The sequence below is a fragment of the Staurois parvus genome, unplaced genomic scaffold, assembly GCF_062004578.1.
Source record: "Staurois parvus isolate SC_StPar_1 unplaced genomic scaffold, SC_StPar_1.0 ptg000327l, whole genome shotgun sequence".
NCBI classification, from domain to species: Eukaryota; Metazoa; Chordata; class Amphibia; order Anura; family Ranidae; genus Staurois; species Staurois parvus.
The window spans coordinates 5,671,151-5,694,821 of NW_028318123.1; the positions used below are offsets into that span (position 1 = coordinate 5,671,151).

General features: G+C 40.7%; 1 protein-coding gene across 4 annotated transcripts in view; it reads right to left on the reverse strand.

The window, feature by feature from the left end:
* Window positions 1-23,671, reverse strand: part of SH3KBP1 (SH3 domain containing kinase binding protein 1) — a 544,697-nt gene that overhangs the window by 47,916 nt on the left and 473,110 nt on the right. For all 4 annotated transcript variants that reach the window (XM_089683906.1, XM_089683908.1, XM_089683904.1 and 1 more), the window contains one exon: window positions 8,089-8,174. In XM_089683906.1, coding sequence (XP_089540032.1) covers window positions 8,089-8,174 — 86 coding nt within the window. The remainder of the gene's footprint in view (window positions 1-8,088; window positions 8,175-23,671) is intronic.

Consider the following 23,671-nt stretch of genomic DNA (forward strand, 5'->3'; position numbering starts at 1 on the left):
ACATCTGAGTATTTTCATTGGCTGAGACAGTGGAAGGAATGGTGGGAGGAGCACTGAGGTATTAGTGATTTGAAAGCCTGGCAGCAATGAGTGGAGTAGGAGTCATTAAATTCTGAGAACCTGATGTGACGAATGTAATACTGTATGATACCTCATGCCAATGTACTGCAGAGCTTGCACTGAGAAGGGGATGGAATAGTGACAGTGCAGACATGCATTCTACAACTACAGCAAAAAACACTCTTGGAACAAATAGAGGTGATAAAGCCTTACCCTCATCAATTGAAGAAGAGTAGTTACCCATGGTAAACAGATGCAAATGAGGAACGCTTGATGGAAAATGAATGGAAAAGAGAAGCATCACTTATAATGATGGAAAAATAAAGACATTCAAATGAAACAGAGATTGCAGGGCTTGAATTCTGATTGGTTCCAGTTTGGGATCATATGGCTTATATTCAAAGTCACCATATTTCTTTTTAGCATGATTTAATTCCTGTATCTATTCAAGGATCTTTCACTTTTTTTTCACCATACTGCCCCTATAGGCTTGCCATACTGTATATTTGTAGAAACTATTGCTGTCTATGACTTCATCCTAAACGTTCATGTACATAGTTATAGCCATCATTTTTGTAGGTAAGTAAAATGGTCATTGCTAGACGGTTTGCTGGCACTAACCACATTCTGGCCCAATCATAGATGTTTGATTGGATATGTAAGAAAACATGTTTCTTTAAAACATTAAATGGAATCACTGACAGATCATAATAAACACACCAACCATCATTTAATCACTGACTTATGCACAGATGGTTGTTAAAGCATATAACATACTAACAGAAAACTGCAACAAAAGTCCATCAATACAGGCATTTGATAGCACAGTTGCCAGTTTCCCTTTTCAGGGCCAGTTCAGAGAACATTGCAGTGCACTGCTTTTTTCTGCATAAAAAAAGCAAGGAAAGTATGTTACATGGCTTCCAATGACATAGTGCAGTCAGTCCCAGTGCTATTCAGTTCCAGGAAAAAAAAACATGTTGCTATTTTTCTGCACAGAATTGTACTGGAACACAAAAAAAAACATAAAAAAATGTACCAGATCCCAGTACAGTGACAGGAAAAGTAAGAAAAATGTATTTTAACTCCTCCCATGATCTTCTTCTGGTCACATGCACATCTGGACAAGGCTGTAGTTGGATACTGATAGGCTCCATCAACAGTGGATGTACCCAATAACGCCTTCTCTTGTGGACATGCAGTCTCAGTAGTGCAATGGCCATAACCATGAAAAAGCCTGCCAGTGCAGACATCTTCTCTACACATCAGCACACAGCACGCAAAGGACTATTGAAATGACCCAAAAAATGGAGGGAAAAAAAGCATCTGGAGTGCATCTGCAAAAGCATAAAAAATGCATCAAAAACATGTAAAAAAGTGCATGCAAAAAATCATCCAGAACGGATCTGGAGGATATTTGTGATATGAGCTGACCCTGAAAGAAAACTGGTGGTTGTGTAGCCTATGCGTGTATCACTGGAGTTATACTGCAGAAGAGACAGAATCTGCTGTTGGTGTGTGCAGCCAGGATATGGCTGGAACCATACCACTCTGTTGTGTTACTTAGTCAAACAAATCATGGACTATAGATCTATGTTTATCCCAAATATGTTTAAATTCACAGCTGACTGACCTACTACCTCTGCTGAGAGACTGTTCCAAGCACCCACTATGTTTTTTCTTTCTTGGCTAGATATGAAATCTCCTTCTGCTAATTTGAGGCCATATATATATATATATATATATATATATATATATATACACAATCTAAGCCGCATGTTAAAAAAAAAAACTTCGCCCTGAAACTTATTCATACCCTTAATGTACTTAAGGGTTTTGCTCATGTTACCCCCTTCTCTTCTTTCTTCAAGGCTGTATAAACTATGCTCCTGCAATCTCTCCTGCTATGTTTGTGCCTCAGAACTTTCACAATTTTTGATTTCTATCTCTGGACTTTATCTAATCTATACAATCTTTTTTGTAAGTGGGGTCTTCAGAACTAGACACAGTATTCTAAATGAGGATGAACAACATTTCTCTATATAGCGTTGCGTTAAGGTGGCCCATTTGAATTGTGCTGGCATCACACCAGACCACAAATGCACCATTTTTTTTGCAACACAGTGCACTACAATGACTACAAATTTTGAGTGGACACCAAGGGCAGAAATTTCAATTTGATCTTGTTTACTTCTCTGTAGTTTTGCCATCATTCATGATTCAGTGAATAAAATTCACAGAAGTATATGTAAACATTCCTGAATTACAGGAGAACTGAGGTAATGCTGGTATTATGGGGAAAGGCAGGATAAGGATGTTTTGTGACACCAAACTATCAAAACAAAACAGCGGATAGTGAAGGTGGGGAATGACACATATGTCAGTCCATTGAAATTTTAGGACCCATGTGATTTTAGTGACACACCTATTGACGATCAGTGGTACAGGTCAATTAACAATTTCCTTTGCTCCTTGTGAGAAGAAGTAAGGATCCGTACAACTGCCCCAGATTTTGCACTCTCCAGTTTTAGTAAATAAACCCCATTGTGTACGATAGCTCTACACTTAAACCATGGCATTAAATGCCATTAGGAGGCATACATTGCAATCATGTGAACTATACTATTTTTTAACTCGCTACATCTTCAGGCTGCTGTAGATTGATAACTGCAAAGGGGTAAACACTAAAGGGTGTGAGCATTAAAAAAAAATAAAAATGTTGCAACACTATCAGAAAATTAAGCATTTATTCCATTTTATCAAACACAATTAAGGAGTACGTACAAACCCATGCTGTAGCACCCTACTTTGTTTTTATGACAAACTATTAACATGGAAGCCAATCTGGCACTTTTCATATAACACTAAGAAATAAATTCGGAATGACATACAAATGAAGAATTTCCTACATCCACATACAGTAGAATAACAACATCTGTGCCCGTAGATTTTCCCCAAGGAGCATGGCAATGTTCATTTATAAAACTGAGCAAAATGTATAAACTGACAACAATGCTTATTTCCTATTTAGAAAAAAAAAGATAAGAACAGTAAGCTTTCTAAATAATAAGATCAGCCAGGATGAAAGAACAAATGAAGCAAAACCTCAGGAGCCCCAAAGGAAAGGATTTAAAGAGAAGCTCCACTCAAAACACTGTCACTTTTCAAGCTGCTATGACTACATAACTAGACAATTTTCTAAGCCTGCAATTATTTCTTTGTTGAATTTCAACTTGCTCAAAAATATCTCAAAATCTGCCTGTTTTTGTTGCTTAAACATCTTACTATCCACTTTTCACTGCATAAAATATGACCCTCTCAGTCTGAAAGCAGTATGATGTGCCAATCACTTGTGCACCTCTTCTCTCATTTAAGAAGGCAGTGTAGGAACTACGCCATCATCTCTTATATTTCAGGTTCAGTACAGTGAATAACGGAAATTTAATAAAAAAAGGGACACTTATAATCTATTACCATAAACTATTCATTTGAAACACTCAGTATTTTTCCACAATATGTACAAAAGATTGGCCACTTCAAGCCAAATTAAATAGAAAATGTACATAAATAAATAGGACTTTTGCACTCAACCATTCCTAACCTGGACAATGTAAACGTAGCCTATGGAAAATGAAAGTTTGGCAAGTGTTACAGGGCCTATATACTGGCAGCTTGTACCCCTGGTAAAAAAGGTTTCTCAAATGTATATATATATGAATGAATATGTAAAATGAAAAATATACATGTCATAAAATGTAACCTGCTTCTGTGCTGTTAAATAGAGTGTACATTTCCGGTGGGGGGGATATATATGGCTGCTGTGGGCATTCGTGATATATATAAGACCTCCAGGAATGTTTCCTCCACCCCCCACCACAAAACATAGTAGTATGCCAACCAGCATATGACCAAATTTACCCTGGTACCCGGATAGCTCCTACAGGAGCAGAGGCAAAAGTAAATGTACTAGGCACTCAGGAATTACTTTACATTAATGAACAAAAACAAATAATAAGCAGTAAGAAATGTAATAAGTCATATAACTTTGCACATCATCATTGCATTCTGTAAGTCCCTGCTCATTCTCCTCATTAAGTAACAAACAATAAATGGACACAGGGAAAACGGCTTCCTAATTCTGCCACAGGCAGTCATCTAAACATGTTATATGGAGCTTTCTCAAGACACACATTTTACAACACATTCCCACATAGCAATCCTCATAAAAACATAACATAAGGTTTAGTAAAGTCCCATAAAATATAAACATAACAAAGTACCTTTCATAAAAATAAAACCCTAAACAATAAAAAATAAAAATGCCACATAAGAAGTAAGGCAAGTAGACCTATGCATCTATGGCTCAATGCTATGGATATTATATTAAAAGTGGAATTCTCCTGATTCCTGCCAGTGCAATGCAATAAAATCTTACCTGGCACACTAAGAAAGAAAGATTTGGTCTCTCGCTGCTCGTAGTCCCAGAGTAACAGAGTAGCTGTTACCTTACTGAGTGACTAGAACAGATGACATTGGAGAGGTGACAAATGTCAAATCTTTCAAGATTTGTTTACAGCAGAGAACTTGCCTCACTAGCAAAGTGCTGGTTTCAGCTCAGCACAGCACAGATCAGCTCTCCATCATCTTTAATGACTTAGAAAAACTGGAAGCCAATAAAATTATATAAATACTATCTATTCATACTGAATTTATAACCATATAAAACGCAATTAGGAAGTTAGGCCTCTTTACAGCTTTAAGACCTTTGCAATTCTAGATGCACGGTACGCTCTGCCAGTACATTTACACAATTCGCATGACAATTCCAAATTTCCCTAGCAGAAAAATGATGGCCTCTCTTATTTGGTTTTGTTGAGTGTGTGACTGTGTGCGTGACACAGTGACCGCCTATCGTCACTCATCTGCTGTTCTTTAGGCTTTGCGTTTGTTCGCACCTTTGTGTATGTAGTAACATATTTATCATATGGATTACTGCATCCAATTTAAAATTTATCCTAGAGCGTTTTTAGCACACATTTAAATGTAATAAGTTAAGACCTAATATTGTGCTAGTATATTGTAAATGCACCATTGATGTTCTCGACCAGTTCATATAGATGGCCTAATCATGTTGGAAACACTTATAAAGACCTTTCAGTGACATGCTTCTGATGTCACAACTACATCAAATATACTCCACCATATCTCATTCCTTGGTCTTTCCATAGTTATTACCACAAAGCCTACTCTGCTGCTCTACTACCATCACATTGAGCAATTGCTTCCTTCTTGCCACCAGACTGTCTGATTTATTTATTATTTATTTATTTCAGGTACTTATATAGCGCTGTCAATGTATGCAGCTCTGTACATACATATATTGTACATTCACATCAAGGAGTGTACAATCTAAAGGCCCTAACTCACATTCCTACATACACATACTAGGGCCAACTTAAACAGGATCCAATTTACCTACCAGCATGTCTCTGGAGTGTGGGAGGAAACCAGAGTACCCAGAGGAAACCCACACAGGCACAGGGAGAACATGCAAACTTCAGGCAGGTAGTGCCATGGTTGGGATTCGAACCAGCGACCCTAGTACTGCCAGGTGGAAGTGCTAACCTGATCTACCCTATATGCTCAATATCACTCTTACACTGCACAATTTGCTTCACTATCATAATCCCAGCATCCAATATGTTACACTATCAACTTTAATAATACCCAACTAGCTTCACCCTCTGCAGTGGCTGCAACCTGATTGTCGACTGGCCACTCTGGAGTAAATTTGTTTTATTTATTTAAAGTTAACCGGGCCTAAAAACTGCCTAAAGTAACAACAGTGGTGAATTACAAGCATCAAGTACCTATGTTGGAGTTCAAGCCGATTCCATGCAAAGCACTCTTTAACCCAAAGGCCACAGTGGCCTGACTGTTCTCCAAGTTGACATTAGGTCTTTCCTTCTCCTGGTGCTGTCCCTATCAATTAACTGTCAAATACCAGAGCCTCAGTTGGGAGTAGAAACACTGGCTTTTGATAAATAAATGACAGATGTGGAGTTAAAATAAAGGAAGGGTGGGGTTTAATCTCACTTTGAGGATAAGTTGTTTGGCCCTGTACATAGGCTAGGTCTAAAGTTCAAGGGACTCCATAGTAACACAGAAATCAATTTAAAGACTAACAGGTAATTGAAGTCACTGCAAGGCACCTGCACTTTGAAAAGAAAAAAGAAAAAGTCTCCCCGTGCTCTCAGCTTAGTACATGAACAACAGTCAACAGAACAGACAGAAATAAATTCTGTTCTAGTCACCACTGATTCCTAGACTGAAAGTGAATGTAAATGTAAAATTTTCAGAGTTTTCACTGCGACAAGTCTCCCAATGGAGTCTAGAAGGGAATTTCTGTTGAAGTCTTCCAATTTATGTTTTGTCTACAGGAAATGCAGGGAAATCTCCTAATGGGCAAAGTAAAGATTTTAACTGTTCCTCACTCTACCAAAACAAAGTTTTGTCTTTAGATACATCTTAAAGTGTTAATAAAGTCTCATTTTTTAAAAATTAATTGATTTTTCCTATAGTTTCAATTTTTATGAATTCTTCATTGTATAAATCTGATGTCCAGTCACATAGAATTTCTTCTAGGTAAACACGCGCTAAACCAATAAACACTATAGGCTTCTTAGAGACTTGACAGTTTGTAAGTACAGTGTTCATACTATTGGCTTCTATTAAAATTGCCATGTTTAAATTATTTATGTTACTTTCAATATTTCCCACCTCTTTCCTGTAATAAAAAGATATCCCAAAAGGGCTTTAGTTTATGAATGATATTAACCACTTTACCTTCGCCCTAAAGCAGTTTTTTGCTACAGGGCAGCTCTCCTTTGCAAAATCATATATATATTTGTGATTTTGGGATCTTCACTGGCGCCTGCAGATCGTCAGGCAGTAAGGAAGAACAGAGCTGTGAGAACATTTACATAGGCACAGTTCTGTTGTGACAGGGGAAAGTGATGGATCGTGTGCGCAGAACTGAGAACACAATCCATCACTTCCCCTTGTACCAGCACCATCTAGCGCACACCAAGCACATAGCTAGGCACACACTTAACCCGTTGGATTACCCTAGATGTTAACCCCTTCCCAACCAGTGTCATTAGTACAGTAGTCAGTGTATATTCTTTAGCACTGATCACTACATTAGTGTCACTGGCTCCCACAGTGTCATTAGTGTAAAAATGTCTGCAGCAACTTCGCAGTCCTGCTATAAGTCACTGGTCACCGCCATTACTAGTATAAAAAAATAAAAAAAAAAACTCCAGAATATGTCCCATAGTTTTTAAACGCTATAACGTTTGCGCAAACTAATCAATATACACTTTTTGGGATTTTTTTAACCAAAAATATGCAGCAGAATATATTTTGGCCTAAATTTATGAAGAAATTAGATTTTTTTTTTCATTGGATATGTTTTATAGTATAAAATAAATATATGATTTTCAAAATTGTTGATATTTTTTTTGTTTATAACACAAAAAGTAAAAACTGCAGAGGTGATCAACTATCACCAAAAGAAAGCTCTATTTATGGGAAAAAAGGGACATAAATTTAATTTGTGTACAGTGTTGCATGACCGCGCAATTGTCAGTTAGAGTAACGCAGTGCCATACCGCAAACAATGGCCTGGTCAGAAAGGGGGGTAAATCTTCCGGAGCTGAAGTGGTTAAGAAAATTCTACAGGTCCATTTCATATTCAAAATAATTCCACATGACTGCTTTTTTGGCCTCGTAGGAAATGCTATAGGAGCAGAGCACTTTCCACTTTGCCTCATTATAGGAATGTACTGTCTGAGATCTGTGAGATGTGAGCAGTGTTCAGTATAAAACACTCCCAGCACTGAAGAGGTTTATTCAAAGTATGTGTGTAGGCTGGTATTTAGGATGTGTATGAATCTGTCAGTGTGTATGACAGTGCAGGGACTCTGAGGATATTTATAACCTGGCAGAAAAACATTCAGGACTTACCAATGTCATTGCTCTTATCTGATGAGTCTCTGTCTGGAGTGCTGGATACAGTACTGATTCCTACCTCTGCCTTTGGGCTTTCACTTCTGTGTGGCAGAAAAGAAAACGATAATTCAAAATATATTTCTTTGCTCTTAATGTCCAGAGAGACACATAAGATGCACATTTGCAAATATAACTCAGTTACCCAAACAATTTGCATTCAGTACACGCTGTGGACACAACCTTCCAAAATGTTATCCTTTGGTTTACTGTGTTTTTTTAAGCAAGAAAAATTAGAGGGGATACTTTGGGGTCAATTCACTAAAATGTAAATAACTGCAAAAAATACTGTAAAATAACGCATGCGGTACATTTTTTGCAAATGTGCAATTCATTAAGAATTTTGCGGTAAATAACTCCTGTAAAATATCTGCACTGCAGTAATTACCGCATATTTTCATATGATAATTTATAGCACGGTAGCTAGTTGTTAAGGAAGCCAGACGCGGTGACCTTAGCAATGGATAACTCATTAGCTGTCGGTGGGTGTCCCACTGACAGCTGAATGAGAATAAAACATGCTAGCAATTTCAAATGATGAAAAAAACAGTGTGGGGCTCCTCTCCATCCATACCAGGCCCTTTGGGTCTGGTACGGATTTTAAGGAAAACCCCACACCAAAAAAAAAAAGTCCCTTAGGTCTGGTATGGATTTTGGGGGAACCCAAAATAAAAAGAAAAAAAATGGTGTGTGGGTCCCCTCACAATCCTAAGGGATTTTTGGTCTGGTACGGTAAACAGCATTTATGAAAGCTCAGATTGGGATACCCCCTTACCCAAGGAGAAACAACAAAGGTGGGAATCCTGTAAACAGTCTCTAAAAGCATTAGAACAACTCCAGATACCACGCTCTTACACCCAAGCATCCTTAAAGAATGCCACCAGAAGAGAGATTCATGTCTTCTCTGATGCTTCCAATGAAGCCATTGCTGCGGTGGCTTAACTTCGAGCTACAGATCCCAGCGGTGAAGTGGGTGAAGGATTTATCATGGGCAAGACCAAGCTCACACCAAAACCTGCACATACTATTCCAAGGCTTGAACTTTGTGCAGCTGTGTTAGCTGTGGAAATTGCTGAGCTTATAGAACTTAAAACGGATGTTGAAATAGACTCCTTTGACTTTTATACAGACAGCAAAATAGTGCTAGGATATATACACAATCACACAAGACAGTTCTTCGTGTATGTCGGCAACAGAGTGGAATGCATAAGGAAGTTCTCTACGTCTCAACAATGGCACTATGTTCCCACTAGCCTCAACCTCAGTACTCTTGAATGATAAACTTATCTCAAGTTCAACAAATTCTACCTTTGAACTGGTTCATTCGGAATCTGATAAGGAAATCAGAGCTGTTACCATCACACTCAACACCTCTATGAAAGCAAGGGTAGGGCTGAGTCCACACCGTTTTGAACGCTTTTCTAAGTGGTCCTCTGTTGTACGAGCCATTGCACGTCTTGTTCACATTGCTCATCAGTTTGCAAACAGCTCTAGCACTGAAAAAGTATGTCACAACTGGTACATCTCTAAACCCCCCCCCCCCAATTGAGGAGGTCTTTCAAGCAGAAAGGGTCATTATTCAATGTGTCCAACATGAAGTGTACTCACAAGAGATTGCTAACGTATCAAAAGGACTCAACCTAAGGATAGCTCTCTGTACAAATTAATTCCAATAATTGATCACAACAAGCTATTGCAAGTCGGTGGTTGCATTGGAAGATCCCATTTGTCCAGTGAAGAAATAAATCCCCTTATTATTCGAGGACGTCATCACATTACTGCTCTGTTAGTTAGACATTTCTATGAGCAAGTTCAGCACCAAGGTCATCACTTTACTGATGGAGCAGTAAGATCTGCAGGTTTCTGGATTGTCGGGATGAAAAAGCGTATATCGTCCATACTCCACAAATGCGTTAAGTGTCAAAAAAAGAGGGAAACACCTACAACAACAAATGGCAGAGTTGCCAGCTGACCGATTAAGCACTGAACCACCCTTTACTAATGTTGGCATGGACATATTTGGCCCCTGGACTGTTTTTTCATGCAGAACTTGTAGCGGAGTTGCTAACAATAAACGATGGGCTGTGCTGTTCACTTGCTTGAGCACTCGTGCAGTGCACATTGAAGTGATAGAATCAATGGACTCTTCTTGTTTCAGTAATGCTTTCAGAAGATTTGTTTCTGTACGAGGACCTGTAAAGTTACTTAGATCTGACTGTGGGACGAATTTTATAGGAGCAGAAAAGATAGTGAACTTCTTGAATGGCAATAAGTGTAAATGGGAATTCAACCCACCTCATTCCTCTCACATGGGAGGCTCTTGGGAACGCATGATTGGAGTTGCAAGAAAGATCCTGGACTCTATGTTACTGGACCAGAAAACGTATCAATTTACTCATTAAATCTTAGTCACTCTTCTTGCAAAAGTGTCTGCTATAATCAATGCAAGGCCATTGGTCGCTGTGTCCTCAGATCCAGAGTTCCCAGTTTTGCTCACTCCAGCCACTCTTCATACCCAAAAAACTGGGGTAGCCACTATTCCCACAGAGGAACTTGATTACCCTAACATTTACAAGCATCAATGGCGACAGGTTCAACATTTTGCTAATGTGTTTTGGAATCGCTGGAAGATGGAGTACCTTTCTAACCTTCAAAGTCGTAATAAATGGCAAACTAGCAAACCCAATCTACAAGTGGGAGACGTAGTTCTTTTGAAGGAGACAGATTCCCATCGTAACCACTGGCCCATGGGTCTTATTACAAAGACTATGCCAAGTAGCGATGGAAAGGTACGCAAGGTAGAAGTTAAAGTCATGAAAGAAGGTTCTGCACACACTTACTTCAGGCCTATAAAGGAACTAGTACTTCTTTTACCAAAAGAGGAAGACAAGTCATCAACTTGATTTAAAGGGAGGTAAGAAGGAATAGTGCATGTTGCTGCCTTCCCCTCTGAATATGGATTTCCATGTCTCAGCCTGGACTTTCGAGACCAACATCTGCAAGTATTATGCTAAATGTTTGCATTGTTTTCCTTTGTTCTTCTCTTCCCTCTTGTTTTGCAGATGTTCCTGGAAAGAATCTTCATTTATTTATATTGGACTTGAACTAAAGTTTATTATAATAGAAATCATAGATTTTGACGGGGAGTGTCATGTTTCACATGACTGTCATATTGACTGTCATATGCCTTTAAGTGTTTCTATATTTTGTTTCTGCTCCTCCCTTTCCTTTGGTTTAGTTAATGCTGTATAGATAGCCCTCCCCTTTCCCAGAACTGCATTGCAGCTCTAGCCTCATGTCATGAAGCAGGACACATTATGATCTTTTGACCTATCGAATGTTCATTGTTGTAAGATTCTCTCAGTTTACGGAATAAACTTCACAAGATCTACAAGATATAATTTCGATTGAGTCACTGACTGTGGTATCCAACTGAGGTTGAAGTTATCGCTATCTCATCACAATTGTAAGTTACAGAGATCACACTATCAATGCTTAGATTGGAGAGACAGAACAATGGCGGTGTCAGAGCCTGGGCGGCCTTCTGCTGTGAGTGGCAATGTTTCTTCTTGCTGAGCCGCCTGGAATGCTGGACAGCTCCCTTGACAATTATTTGGATGATCCTACCTTGACCTTGTTTGTCATGAACCTTGAACCACTTGCTCCTCCCATGAACTTCCTGATATAAGCCATGACTCTGCACTTCCTGTTTGCCAGATTATTGTGCTCTCCAGCCAGTATCTTGCTCCTTGTAATCTCTATTATCCATATTTTGATACCACTCATTATTGACCCTTGGCTTGTTCTCGACTACGCTTCTGCCTGATCCCAACCTGTGACTGCTCATTACCGACCTTGGCTTGTTTACTGACTATGCTTCTGTTTGATCCTTATATGCTTAATACGCTACTGGACCTCCGCTTGCTCACCTCCTGGTGGGGTGATCCTGAGGACCGCGACCTGGTGCTAACACCAGCAAAATCCAACTCCACCATCAGGAGCTCTGGTGAACACCGGTTGGTACTTAGACTCTGCACCTCGGGTGATCCCACTCCTCCGCCACCGTGACCTGCCTGTGTACCTATCCTGCTGGTTTCAGATGAGCCTTTCCACTGCTATAGCAACTGGTCTTCGAGCCTGACCCCTGATCGTGACAGGCGGCGATCGTAGCCATAACCGGAAATGATGTCACCGCGTTGCGCCACACATCACGTGACTTCAGCAGGGATCCCTGAAGTAAGGTGACAGCATTTCCGGTTAAGGCTACGATCGCCTCCATTCTTGTTTACAAAATGACCGTGCTGTTTGAGGGCGTTTACAGCCCTTTGCTCTTGTGAGTGTATTTCTTTTTGCTTCCTAAGTTTCAATAACATTAACTTTACTGCACTATGAGGAGTCCCTCTTTCTTGTTTACTTATATATGACACCTGCTGATTTTGGTGATGTGGAGCTCCCAATGACCAAGATACATCAAGGAGTTTTTTGCTGTTTTGACCTATGTGATGTGGGTCAATTGGTAAGGTGAATGTGCATGCATGGTGATGGTGGTTTTTTCTGCTATTCACTTTATGAACTGCTGTGTTGCACTTTATGTATGCTAAATATATTTATGTTAAATGAACTCGATTACATATATTTCATTCACTGTTTATTATCGGTCCAGTATGCTATACACCCCGTGCTAGGGTTTTTTTTTTCTGTTTATGTAGACCTCATCTGCACCAGTCATTACAGTGTAATATACACTGTCACTGTATTTAATTTTTGTTTATTAGAGGATAATAAAATATATAGTAAGCGCTCGTCTACAATGTAAAGCAGCTGAACATTAAAGGAAAACACATAAAAGTCCCAAAATACATAAATAAAAGAAATGCAGCGCTCTTAAAAAATTAATAATTATAATGATAAACACAGTCCGGTGAGAATAGTGCTCCTTGATTCTCAGTGCAAATGGTAGAAATTCACACTAACCAGAACGGGCATGGGTAATACGCATGTATATATATATATATATCCTAAAGATCCCCTCTCCTCTCAGGTCTGGTCAGGGAAATAGCTGGGAAAGATGGAGATCCTACGCCCTCATGTGGTAAGAAAGTGGTCCAGCAGGTCAGAGAAGTATCAATCTGGATAAGCCTCCAAAGGAGCTGACACAGGGATCACCAGGGCTGCAAGGATGGAAGAAGCTCCTCATGGGAGACATAGGGAAGCACTCATAGTGTAGTAGGTAAAACTTTTATTCCAGAAAACACAGGTGCATAATGAGTATCACATAGCCAAGTATGAACAAACACACTGACCCTTTAAGAAGTCAAGATGGCCGCCGGGCCTCCTCGTGGCACCGACGGCTTAGTGTCAACGGCGTCCTGGGTTCCACCTCATGCGCGTTCTGGTTAGTGTGAATTTCTACCATTTGCACTGGGAATCAAGGAGCACTATTCTCACCGGACTGTGTTTATCATTATAATTATTTTTTTAAGAGTGCTGCATTTCTTTTATTTATGAATTTTTGTTTATTGCCTGAGAATGTTCTATTTTTTACACCTTTATATGGATTGAATGTAATATTATTATTAAATGAAGAGAGGAACGAGCGCTGGATATGACAGGATTCAAGCTGCTAGCATAAAGGTAAACCTCGTATACCCCCTTCATCAAAAGTCAAATACAAAAAATTGCAGCGCTTGAGTGTATAATACAGGGAATTAACATGAATAGCAGATTTAAACATTCATATTTCGACATGCACCAGATCCCACACTCTTAAATTGTTGTAAACAGTAATCAGATAAGTAATGAAGATCTATCCGACTAGTCAAGGTGCCTATAGTGATGGGGATGTTAAAGTCATAAGTTCTGTGATGTATCCAAACAAATCCGTGACTTCCGTGATAGGGGAATAACTGTATAATGCACTAACCAGATAGCGCAAGTAAATGCGCATTGGAGTATAATGACCTACTCCTGGTCACAGCCAGATGGTCCTCAGCGTGAAGCCCTCAGGAACACCAGTGCACCACTCTTGCCGTCTCCTACCACCAGGGGGAGTGCGCCTCTTTACAGTAACACGAAATCCCTTAGGGATAAGGACACCTCTCATACCATTGATCATCCACTTGTTTCATGCATCTGACTGTCGGCCATCTTTTTGGATTCTATGCATCAGCTTTTGTTGGACATTACCATGTAAGTGTATTACTTACTTTTTACCTTTGAATAAAAATACTACACTATCAAGATTTCTTTCTTTTGGGTCTTATTGCTGAGCCCCTGAGATGATCTCCTGATATGAAAGCACACCAATCCTGGCGATAGAGGATATAAAGTGATTTTGTGTTACTGTAAAGAGGCGCACTCCCCCTGGTGGTAGGAGACGGCAAGAGTGGTGCACTGGTGTTCCTGAGGGCTTCACGCTGAGGACCATCTGGCTGTGACCAGGAGTAGGTCATTATACTCCAATGCGCATTTACTTGCGCTATCTGGTTAGTGCATTATACAGTTATTCCCCTATCACGGAAGTCACGGATTTGTTTGGATACATCACAGAACTGATGACTTTAACATCCCCATCACTATAGGCACCTTGACTAGTCGGATAGATCTTCATTACTTATCTGATTACTGTTTACAACAATTTAAGAGTGTGGGATCTGGTGCATGTCGAAATATGAATGTTTAAATCTGCTATTCATGTTAATTCCCTGTATTATACACTCAAGCGCTGCAATTTTTTGTATTTAATATTATTATTATTTTGCTTGTTAGTGCAGCACTAGTTTTTCTCTTTTCTTAGAAAAAATAAATGTTTCCCACTGTATTAACAAAAATACTAAAATCTTCATTAGTCAGAGGATTAATTTTACATAACCAGATGGTGGTTTGCTCCTGCATCTGGCATACAATGAATGGGATGAATTTGCTGGAAAGGTTATACATTTCTAGAGATTTTGGAGTTCAACACTGATGAGTAGTGATTGATTACACTGGCTTTTTTTGAATTTATTCGAAAGCATATCTGTTTGCTGGGGATAGTCATGTGGTGAGGAGATGAAAAACTTCAAGGATGAACCACATTAAGAGCAAATCTGCAAATCACTGATATACTGGTCAGAATTCCAGAGGCTGGATGACTGGGACATGGACATTCACAGATACATGGCACACTCTTTGATTAGCACACAAGTTTAGTAGCTGGTTACTAAGCTACTATCATGTCTACAGTGATAACCTAACTTTAACTATTCAAGAGACTCCCAATATGTGCAATGCTGTTCTATTATAGCTGCTTTTGTGATGTCAGTCTCTGCATGTGGTTGAGATAAAAACAGCGCATCTATCTAAACATAAAAATGCAAGTCTAGCTGGATCTCATTTGATACACTGTTTTATGACCCATGTGAAGAGACTAAGCTTAAAGTGTTACTAAACCCACAACAGTAAAATCAGTCTGTATATGCAGTAAAGCATACTTGATATATTCACTGTGGAACCTAAGGGGTTAATCCTCTGTATTGTGTAAAAAGGCTGATTGAACCTGACTTCTATGATCCTCCACTTCTTCTAGTGTCCCCTTCTTATCTCCATATTGTGTGGAGACACTCTAGCAATACACACCAAACTGAGCATGTGCAGAGAGTTTTTTTTTCTTGGGAGAGTGCATGTGATCAGCACAGGGCCAATCAACACTGTCCAGACTGAGGTCAGGGGCTCTGCATCTTCCTACATGCTTTAACCAGTGCTCTGCTGGACACTGATAGAAGTCACAAGACTGCTCTAATTGCTGCTGAGAAAAGGTATTTATCAGTTTATATTTCTAAAATAATTGCATTTCCATGTTCTGTGTACTGTGGGAGGCTAGATATAGTAAATGCAGGGTCCTGGGTTTAGTAACACTTTAAAGTGGTATTAACCACTTCCCGTCCAGCCCATGAACATAAACGGCCGGACGGAAGCAGTGCAGGAGCGGGTTGCCGTTCATAAACCTGGCCTGGATAGGAAGGGGGTGAAAGTGTCCGGACTTGAAATGGTTAAAGACAATTTTTTAAAAACCACTGACAGGCAGTGTTTTTATAACAGAAAAAACCCTAGTGGTCTCTTCAGATATAAATGCTTTTCCCAGCCTATCAGCAGAAATGTAATCTAAGGCGCACATGCACAACTCAAAACACATTTACGACACCTGCTCTACGCTGTCGTGAAGCAACTTCCACGTGCATACATGGGAGTGATGTCATTGCAGCCCGGCCCATCAAGTGGCCGGAGAGCACAAACCCAGAAGGAAGACAGGGGTCCAGGACCTGCAGGAGCGATGACAGAGCAGCATTTGAAGGCTCCATTTGACAGGAAAATCTGTCATAATGTGCTAATACTGGCTCTGAGGAAGAGGTACAACCTTGAAACGCATCAAACACCAGCTATCCAGAGGCTCACAGTCCCCCACCAGACCACCCACAGGGGTTCCTGAACCACTTTGCATCCCTTGCGACATGCTTCCCATTTTATTTTCCAAAAAACAAAGTTTATTGAAAACAAGATACAAATTATCACACGAAAATGTACAGATGAAGTGCACATAGGACATACAGCAAAGCAGATATCATACAAAGGCAAATGAGGTCCAACGCAAGACCAAACAGTGTGGATGAACTAGGCCACGACAGAGTTGTGCCTGTAATATTTAGGTATGCTTGTCAAGTGCTAAAAATAAAGAGACGTCTGGCCTCCCACCATAATGTCTTGCGGTAAAAATCTGTAGGGGGGAGAAGAGCAAATACGATGCCTAGGTGAGAGTCAATACTACAGAATACGATGGTGGAATTGTGCGAATGTAGGAGTAATTGTCGTGGGAACCGCTAACGAATTGCGGGAGGTGATGCTGACAGCATACTCAGTGTTCTATTGGAAAAATTGTCCGAAACGTGTGTAAGCATATGAAAAGAAAAGAAAAGAGAAGGCGAGAAAAAAGGGAAAGAAAGAGGAAGAGGAGGAGAGAGAGAAGAAAAAAAAAAAAAAAGGGGGGGGAGGAGAAGCAAATGGGGAGGGTAAAATAAGAGAGGTGACAACCGTCAAAAATATCTTATCCTCAATACAAACAGTAGCGGGAGTGGGTGGAACCTAAGCTATCATCGGCGTCAAAAGAATGCGTGTGTAACACAGGGGGGAGTATGATGGCACCCTCAGGTCAAATACCACTAAATATCACTATCAGGAAGTCCAAATTAGGTTTAGACAGATTGGTCCATGAGGGATCGATACTCCGGGGTAGTCAGAAAATGGGTCCAGCAAGCCCATACATGAGAGAATTTCGTAGGAGTGTCGAGGGCAGTCGCAACCAGTTCTTCCATGTCCGCCGTTTTACCCACTCGGGTGAGCCATTCACGTATAGAGGGAGAGCGTGTGGAGCCCCACAGAACCGGAATACAGAGTCTGGCTGCGTTGATTATGTGCATGGCTAATGATTTAAAGTACTGAGCCCTGGGAAGGGAAGAGTGATGGAGGAGGAATTGAGCAGGAGAGAGAGCTAAGGGTAAGGTAGTTAAAGACACTACTAACCTATGGACCTCCTGCCAAAATGGTTGAAGAATCGGGCAAGACCACCATATGTGAAGAAAGGACCTGTCTGGGGTCCCGCATCTCCAGCAGCTGTTGGGGAAGGCGGGGTTAAAATGATGAATTCTTGAGGGAGTTCGGTACCATCTAGAGGCCAATTTGTAGCTGTTTTCTTGTGTCGAGACATTGAGGGAACATTTATGAGAGTATTGGAAGACCAGGTCCCAGTCTGAGTCCGACAGCTCAGCATTAAGATCTCTCTTCCAAGCCCGACATGCGGGGAGGGAGTCATAAGACCGGCTCTCCACTAGAAGTGGGTAGATCTCCAAGATCAGATGTTTCCGCGGTTCAGCCTTCGCGCATGCAGATTCAAATGGGGTAAGAGAGCGATGCCAGTTATGAGGGGGTTTATGAGAGAGCAGATAATGTCTGATCTGGAAATATACCCAGAAAGGGAATTCGCGAATACCCAGGCTTTCCTGCAATTCTCGGAGTGTTTTCACCTTGCCCTTGTGGAGAAAATGTTTCACTAAGATCTGCTTGTGTGGCCAGAGTTTCATTAAAAAGTCTTTATGCATTCCAGGGGGGAAGTCAGGGTTGAGGCGTATGGGGGTCAGGGGGTTGGGTGTGTCAGAAATGGCTGCAGATCTACAAGCCGAATGGAAAATTTTTAACGTAGGTCCCACCAAAGGATGGGTGAGAAGAGCTTGTGGCGTGTGTTTCGGCGAAAGCCAAGGAATCGATGCCAGGGGGAAGGGCGAGCAAGCATTCTCTATAGATATCCAGTCTTTAGAGGCAGTGTGAACGTGCCAATCAACTATCCGGGAAAGATGACAAACCCAATAGTAGCGGTAAAGATCAGGAAATCCTATACCCCCTTTAAGTTTAGAGAGGGTTAATTGGAAGTAGGCAATACGCGGACGTTTGTGGCTCCAAAGGAACAGTGAACACAGTCTTTTGCAAGAAGCAAAGAAAGCAAGAGGTAAGTGAATTGGTAATGTTTGGAAGAGATACAGGAGACGGGGAAGTACATTCATTTTAATGATCGCTGCCCTTCCAAACCACGAGAAACAGGGATGGTGCCATTTATTGAGGTCTTCTTGCATAGAGCGAAGAGCGGTAAGAAAGTTTTTCACATAAAGGTCATCAAGGTTACTGGTGAGCTGGATACCGAGATAAGTTAGGGAATCCCTTTCCCAGTGAAATGGGAATTGGGCCTCACAAGCAGAGACTAGCTCAGCAGACAAGGTAATGTTAAGGGCGGCAGATTGGAAAAATTAATTTTAAAATTCGACAAATATCTGAAAAGGGCAAAGTCTTTCAGTAGGTTCGGGAGGGTGATGTGAGGGTCCGCCAGGAACAAGAGAATATCATCCGCATAAGCTGCAAGCTTATATTCCTTGTCTGCCACCGTGATTCCTTTAACATCAGGGTTTAAACGAATTTTCCGCAACAGGGGCTCAAGGGATAGGACAAACAAAAGCGGGGAGAGGGGGCATCCCTGACGTGTACCGTTCCGTAGATGAAAGGAGTTTGACAGATGGCCGTTCACCCGGACCCGGGCAGTAGGGGCAGAGTAGAGGGCCATTATAAAGTTAAGCATCTTCTCACCCAGACCCAGTGCCACTAAAGACGCGTTCAAGTAATCCCAGGCAATCCTGTCAAAGGCCTTTTCTGCATCCAAGGAGAGGAAAAAACCCGGAGTGTTAGACCTGCGAAGCTAGTGGTGGAGATTAAGGGCCTTGATAGTGTTGTCCCTTGCTTCTCTACCAGGGATAAATCCTACTTGGTCCAAATCGACCAGGGAGGGAGATGCTTCCCATTTTAATCTGATTTTACATTTCTTTTTGAGTATTTTACTATATATTAATAAATCCTATTTTTTTGAGGTAATGCACTAGGCCTGTGTGCCCTCTCTTTGTTTCCTATATACAGTTCTCTTTGGATTTCCCTGGTCCGTTGGGGGCAGCAAGGCCTGCATTTCTCTCTCACTCATATGGGGATACTAATATTGTGGAGTCCACAGTCCAGAGCAGATGCACATGCATTCGGTTGCTTCATTCTTCTTTCCAGTGACTCCAATATGCATGTGCAGGAATGATGTCAGAGCAGTCCGGCCATTTAAACTCCTAGCAAGTGCAAACCCTAAAAGGAAGACAGGACAAAGAGGAAAGCACCGGGTGCGGGGACAAATCAGCACTGGAGGGCTCAGTTTGAAAGGTAAGTCTGTCATACTGTGCCAGTATATAGTGCATACTAGAACATTTTAGTATACACCTGCAGGGGGCAAATAAAAAAAAAAAGTTTGTAGTTTACTACCACTTTAAAAGCTTTTATGGGTTATCAATTTGGAGTTAATCAAGAATTTTTGCCCTAGTATTATTGCTCTCACTCTGACGTTTGTGATGATACCTCATATATCTAGTGCAATTCATGTTTAGATACATGTGCTCGCTCTATGCTGCATGTTTCAATGGGGTGTGTACAGGGGGTGAGTTCATTTTTATTTTAAATATTTCTTACACTTTTTTTTCTTTTAGTTTATTGCTATCGCAGGGGCACTAACAAGCCTACATGTGATAGCACTGGGCAGGTGACAGGTAACCAAGGGCTTGTGAATCAGCAGTGACAATGCTTATACCCATGCACCCTTAGAAATGTTGTAATACCATTGTATTGTACACAGGTACAGCCTACAGGAGGGTAACAACATTTCTCTGAATTCAAGAACAGTGAAGCATTGTTGCCACTCCACACAGCAGGAAGCTGCATTAAGTGGACTTCACTGGCAGGATAAGCAAGTACTTGAGGGATTTTGTAGGGGGACTAAAAGAAAACTAAGTACAGATGCACTTATAATTACGTGCTGAGTGTGTGTGCGCGTTTTTTTTTTTTAATGGAATACCATGGTTTTTCTTTAAAGCTGAAATTACAGTTGTTTTTAAGTGTGGCAATCTTTTTACATATCTTTTGATCAAGCTGAAGTGGTATTAACCCCAATGCAAACATTTTGTTGCCAATTCTTAGACGTGGCTGCATTTGTTTTCTTTTTAGGCTTTCTTTCTATTTTCATCTGGTGATCTGGCCAGTAAGTATGTTGTTTTTCAAAAGCACAAGCTCTCCACCAGAATGTATCAGTTACATGGTTGAGAAAAAAACATTTAGCACCAGCAGGGGTGCTTACAATGATCAACTTTATCCTAAAAGGAAAAAAAACGGTTTGCTATAACTGCCTATAAAGTGACAAGCTGGAGTATGGCTTCAATTTGTTAGTATATTTAAATCCACTAGTACATCTAACATTCCCCTCCCCCCACACTAACAATACTGCTGTCCAAAGGTGTCCCCTTGTGCTCTTCCATCCAGAGTGGGGGCACTGTAATACAGGAGGTGTGTTACTGGCCAGGTCACCAGGTGAAAACAGAGGGGAAAAGCCAAAAAAAACCCGAAATTAATGTAGCCACCACATCTAATGATTGGTAAGCTGCAATATATTACATAAGTGGTTTTGGATTTAATACCACTTTAAGATACCTCAACAGTTGCACACAATGCAGTATACACTTTGGTACCATTACATGTGCATTTAGAATAGACTGTTACTATTACAGGAACAACCTTAAATATGAATGATCGTTTGTATGAAAGTCTGAAGAGCACAGACTTTTACGGTTAGTTTATGACCAGAGTAACTAGGAGCACTTAATTTCTGCTGTGAATTACTGACATTCTACAACACAGCTTTTTCACTGTCCCAAGCTCAGCAAGCACAAAAGATAAATATAACTCCGCCGCTAGTACATCATACTCAGATTACATAACTACCAAAGGAGTCACCTTTACGACATTCAAGTTTGCAGTTATCACAGAAACTGAGAGAAGACTGTCGAGGGCCCAGAAAAATCGCAATAATTGTAGAACGTTATAGCATCTAGAAATGATGCTGTATATACTGGAATTTGTATTTATTTATTTTTTTTCCAAGTAATGGCGGTGATCAGCAATTTATAGTGGGACTGAGGTAGTACGGCGGAGTGGGAACTCACTAACTGACACTGACATCTTCAATAATACAGTGATTAGTGCTGACATTATACACTGTCACTGTACTAATGACACTTGCTGGGAAGGTGTTAACATCTAAGAACAATCAAAAGGCTAACAAGGTGTAAGGTGTGTAATATGTGTTGCTTTTACTAAGCGATGGGACTATTTTAACTCCCTGCTTTGCAGTGTGGAGAATAAACAGAGACATCACTACTGTCTGTATAGATCCCTGTGTTTTTTGTCAACACAGGGCTCTGTACTGTCATTTGCTAAGCTGATCAGCAGGTCCTGGCCATAAATCATTGGCCAGGACCTGCTGACCAACTTGTGCCGTAGTGAATGACAGCAAAGTTCAGGAAAGGGCGCACGCGCCCTCTACCTGGAATTGCCGTATAACGTACATGTATGTGAGTAATGACTAAGTACGTGTTCCTGTGAAACGCATCTACTGCTCCTCTGTCCTGTCTTGGAGCTGTCATCTTCTTATCATATTGCATGTAAAGGATTCCAATAAAGGATTTCATCCACCACATTGCTGTTTGTGTGGCCAACCATTCTGTTTTTCCATTGAATCTGTGATCACGGATCGGGCCAGCACCTGCGTGTCTGTGGAGGGGTTATACAGATTAGGCACTTGCCTGGAGCGGAACTTTTGCTCTTTCAACAGGGTTCTGTACTGTCATTTGCTAAGCTGATCAGCAGGTACTGGCCATAAATCATTGGCCGGGACCTGCTGACCAACTTGTGCCATAGTGAATGGCAGCAAAGTTTGGGAGAGGGGCGCACGCGCCCTCTACCCGGAATTGCCGTAAAACACACATGTACATGATCCGGCACACTGGGGCCACCCTGCCGCAATAAAGCAGCGGTGGACAGTCCAGAAGTGGTTAACTGAAACATTTGCAGGAGAGCTTGTTCTGTTGAAAAACAACAGATATACTGGCCAGATCACCAGGTGAAAAATAAAGAAAAGAAAACCTAAAAAGAATATGAATACAGCCATCGAATCTAAAAATTGGCAAGCTGAAATATAATAAATGTTTGCTTTTGGGTTTAATACCACTTAAGGATTTAAAGGACGCCCTTTCCTACATATCTTATTTTTGCCTGAATGTTCCTTCCTCTCCTTTCCATTGGTTGAATCTGATTAAAGGCTGGACTACAAGCAAACAGCTAAACATACAGTTAAAATACATATATGTGACCTGTTTTGCCTGAGAAAGGATTTGTAATTGTGTTCAGACCGTCTTGTGCATCAGATACCTCCAAGCACAGCTAGGTGAGAAACCCCAATTTCATTGGGCTCTAACATAACAACTCAGTATTATCGAGAGCAGGGAGATGACCCATGAAGTCGTAATGCTGAACCAGGAAGTAACAGAGTGTTCCCTTGTGTGTGGAGTGTGGCAGATGTGTGGAAAAGCAGCATAAAAATAAAGACAATTAAAAAATGATTTTCTTTATATATTTTCTACAGAAGGTGAATGAGTAAATACACTATTTGCCACGCAATCTGGATACACTGGCAAGTTTCATGATCCTGCAGAATTGGAAATATGATGCTACCAGTTTCTCCCACATACCTCTCGAATCTTAAATCTCTTCTCCACATTACCCTGTGCACCTTGCAATTCCATATGTAAATATGGACTGTTCCAAAAGTCAGCAATTAGGTCAACCCCCCCCCCCCCCTCCTTCTAGCACTTCCCACAGTGCTTTGTCAGCATTAGGGATAAGAACCTTCATTGTATTATATAATGCAATACATAATAAGGTTGTGTCTATTTCTAAACCACGATTGAATCTGGAGCCTGGACATAGAAGAGTGGAGTTTCAAGATGGTATAAATATTGTGTATACAGGCATCTGCTGACACTGGCTTTCTGACTCTGCAGTGGTCAGATATATCAAACAGGTAAAAGAGGGGTCCTTCTATTATATT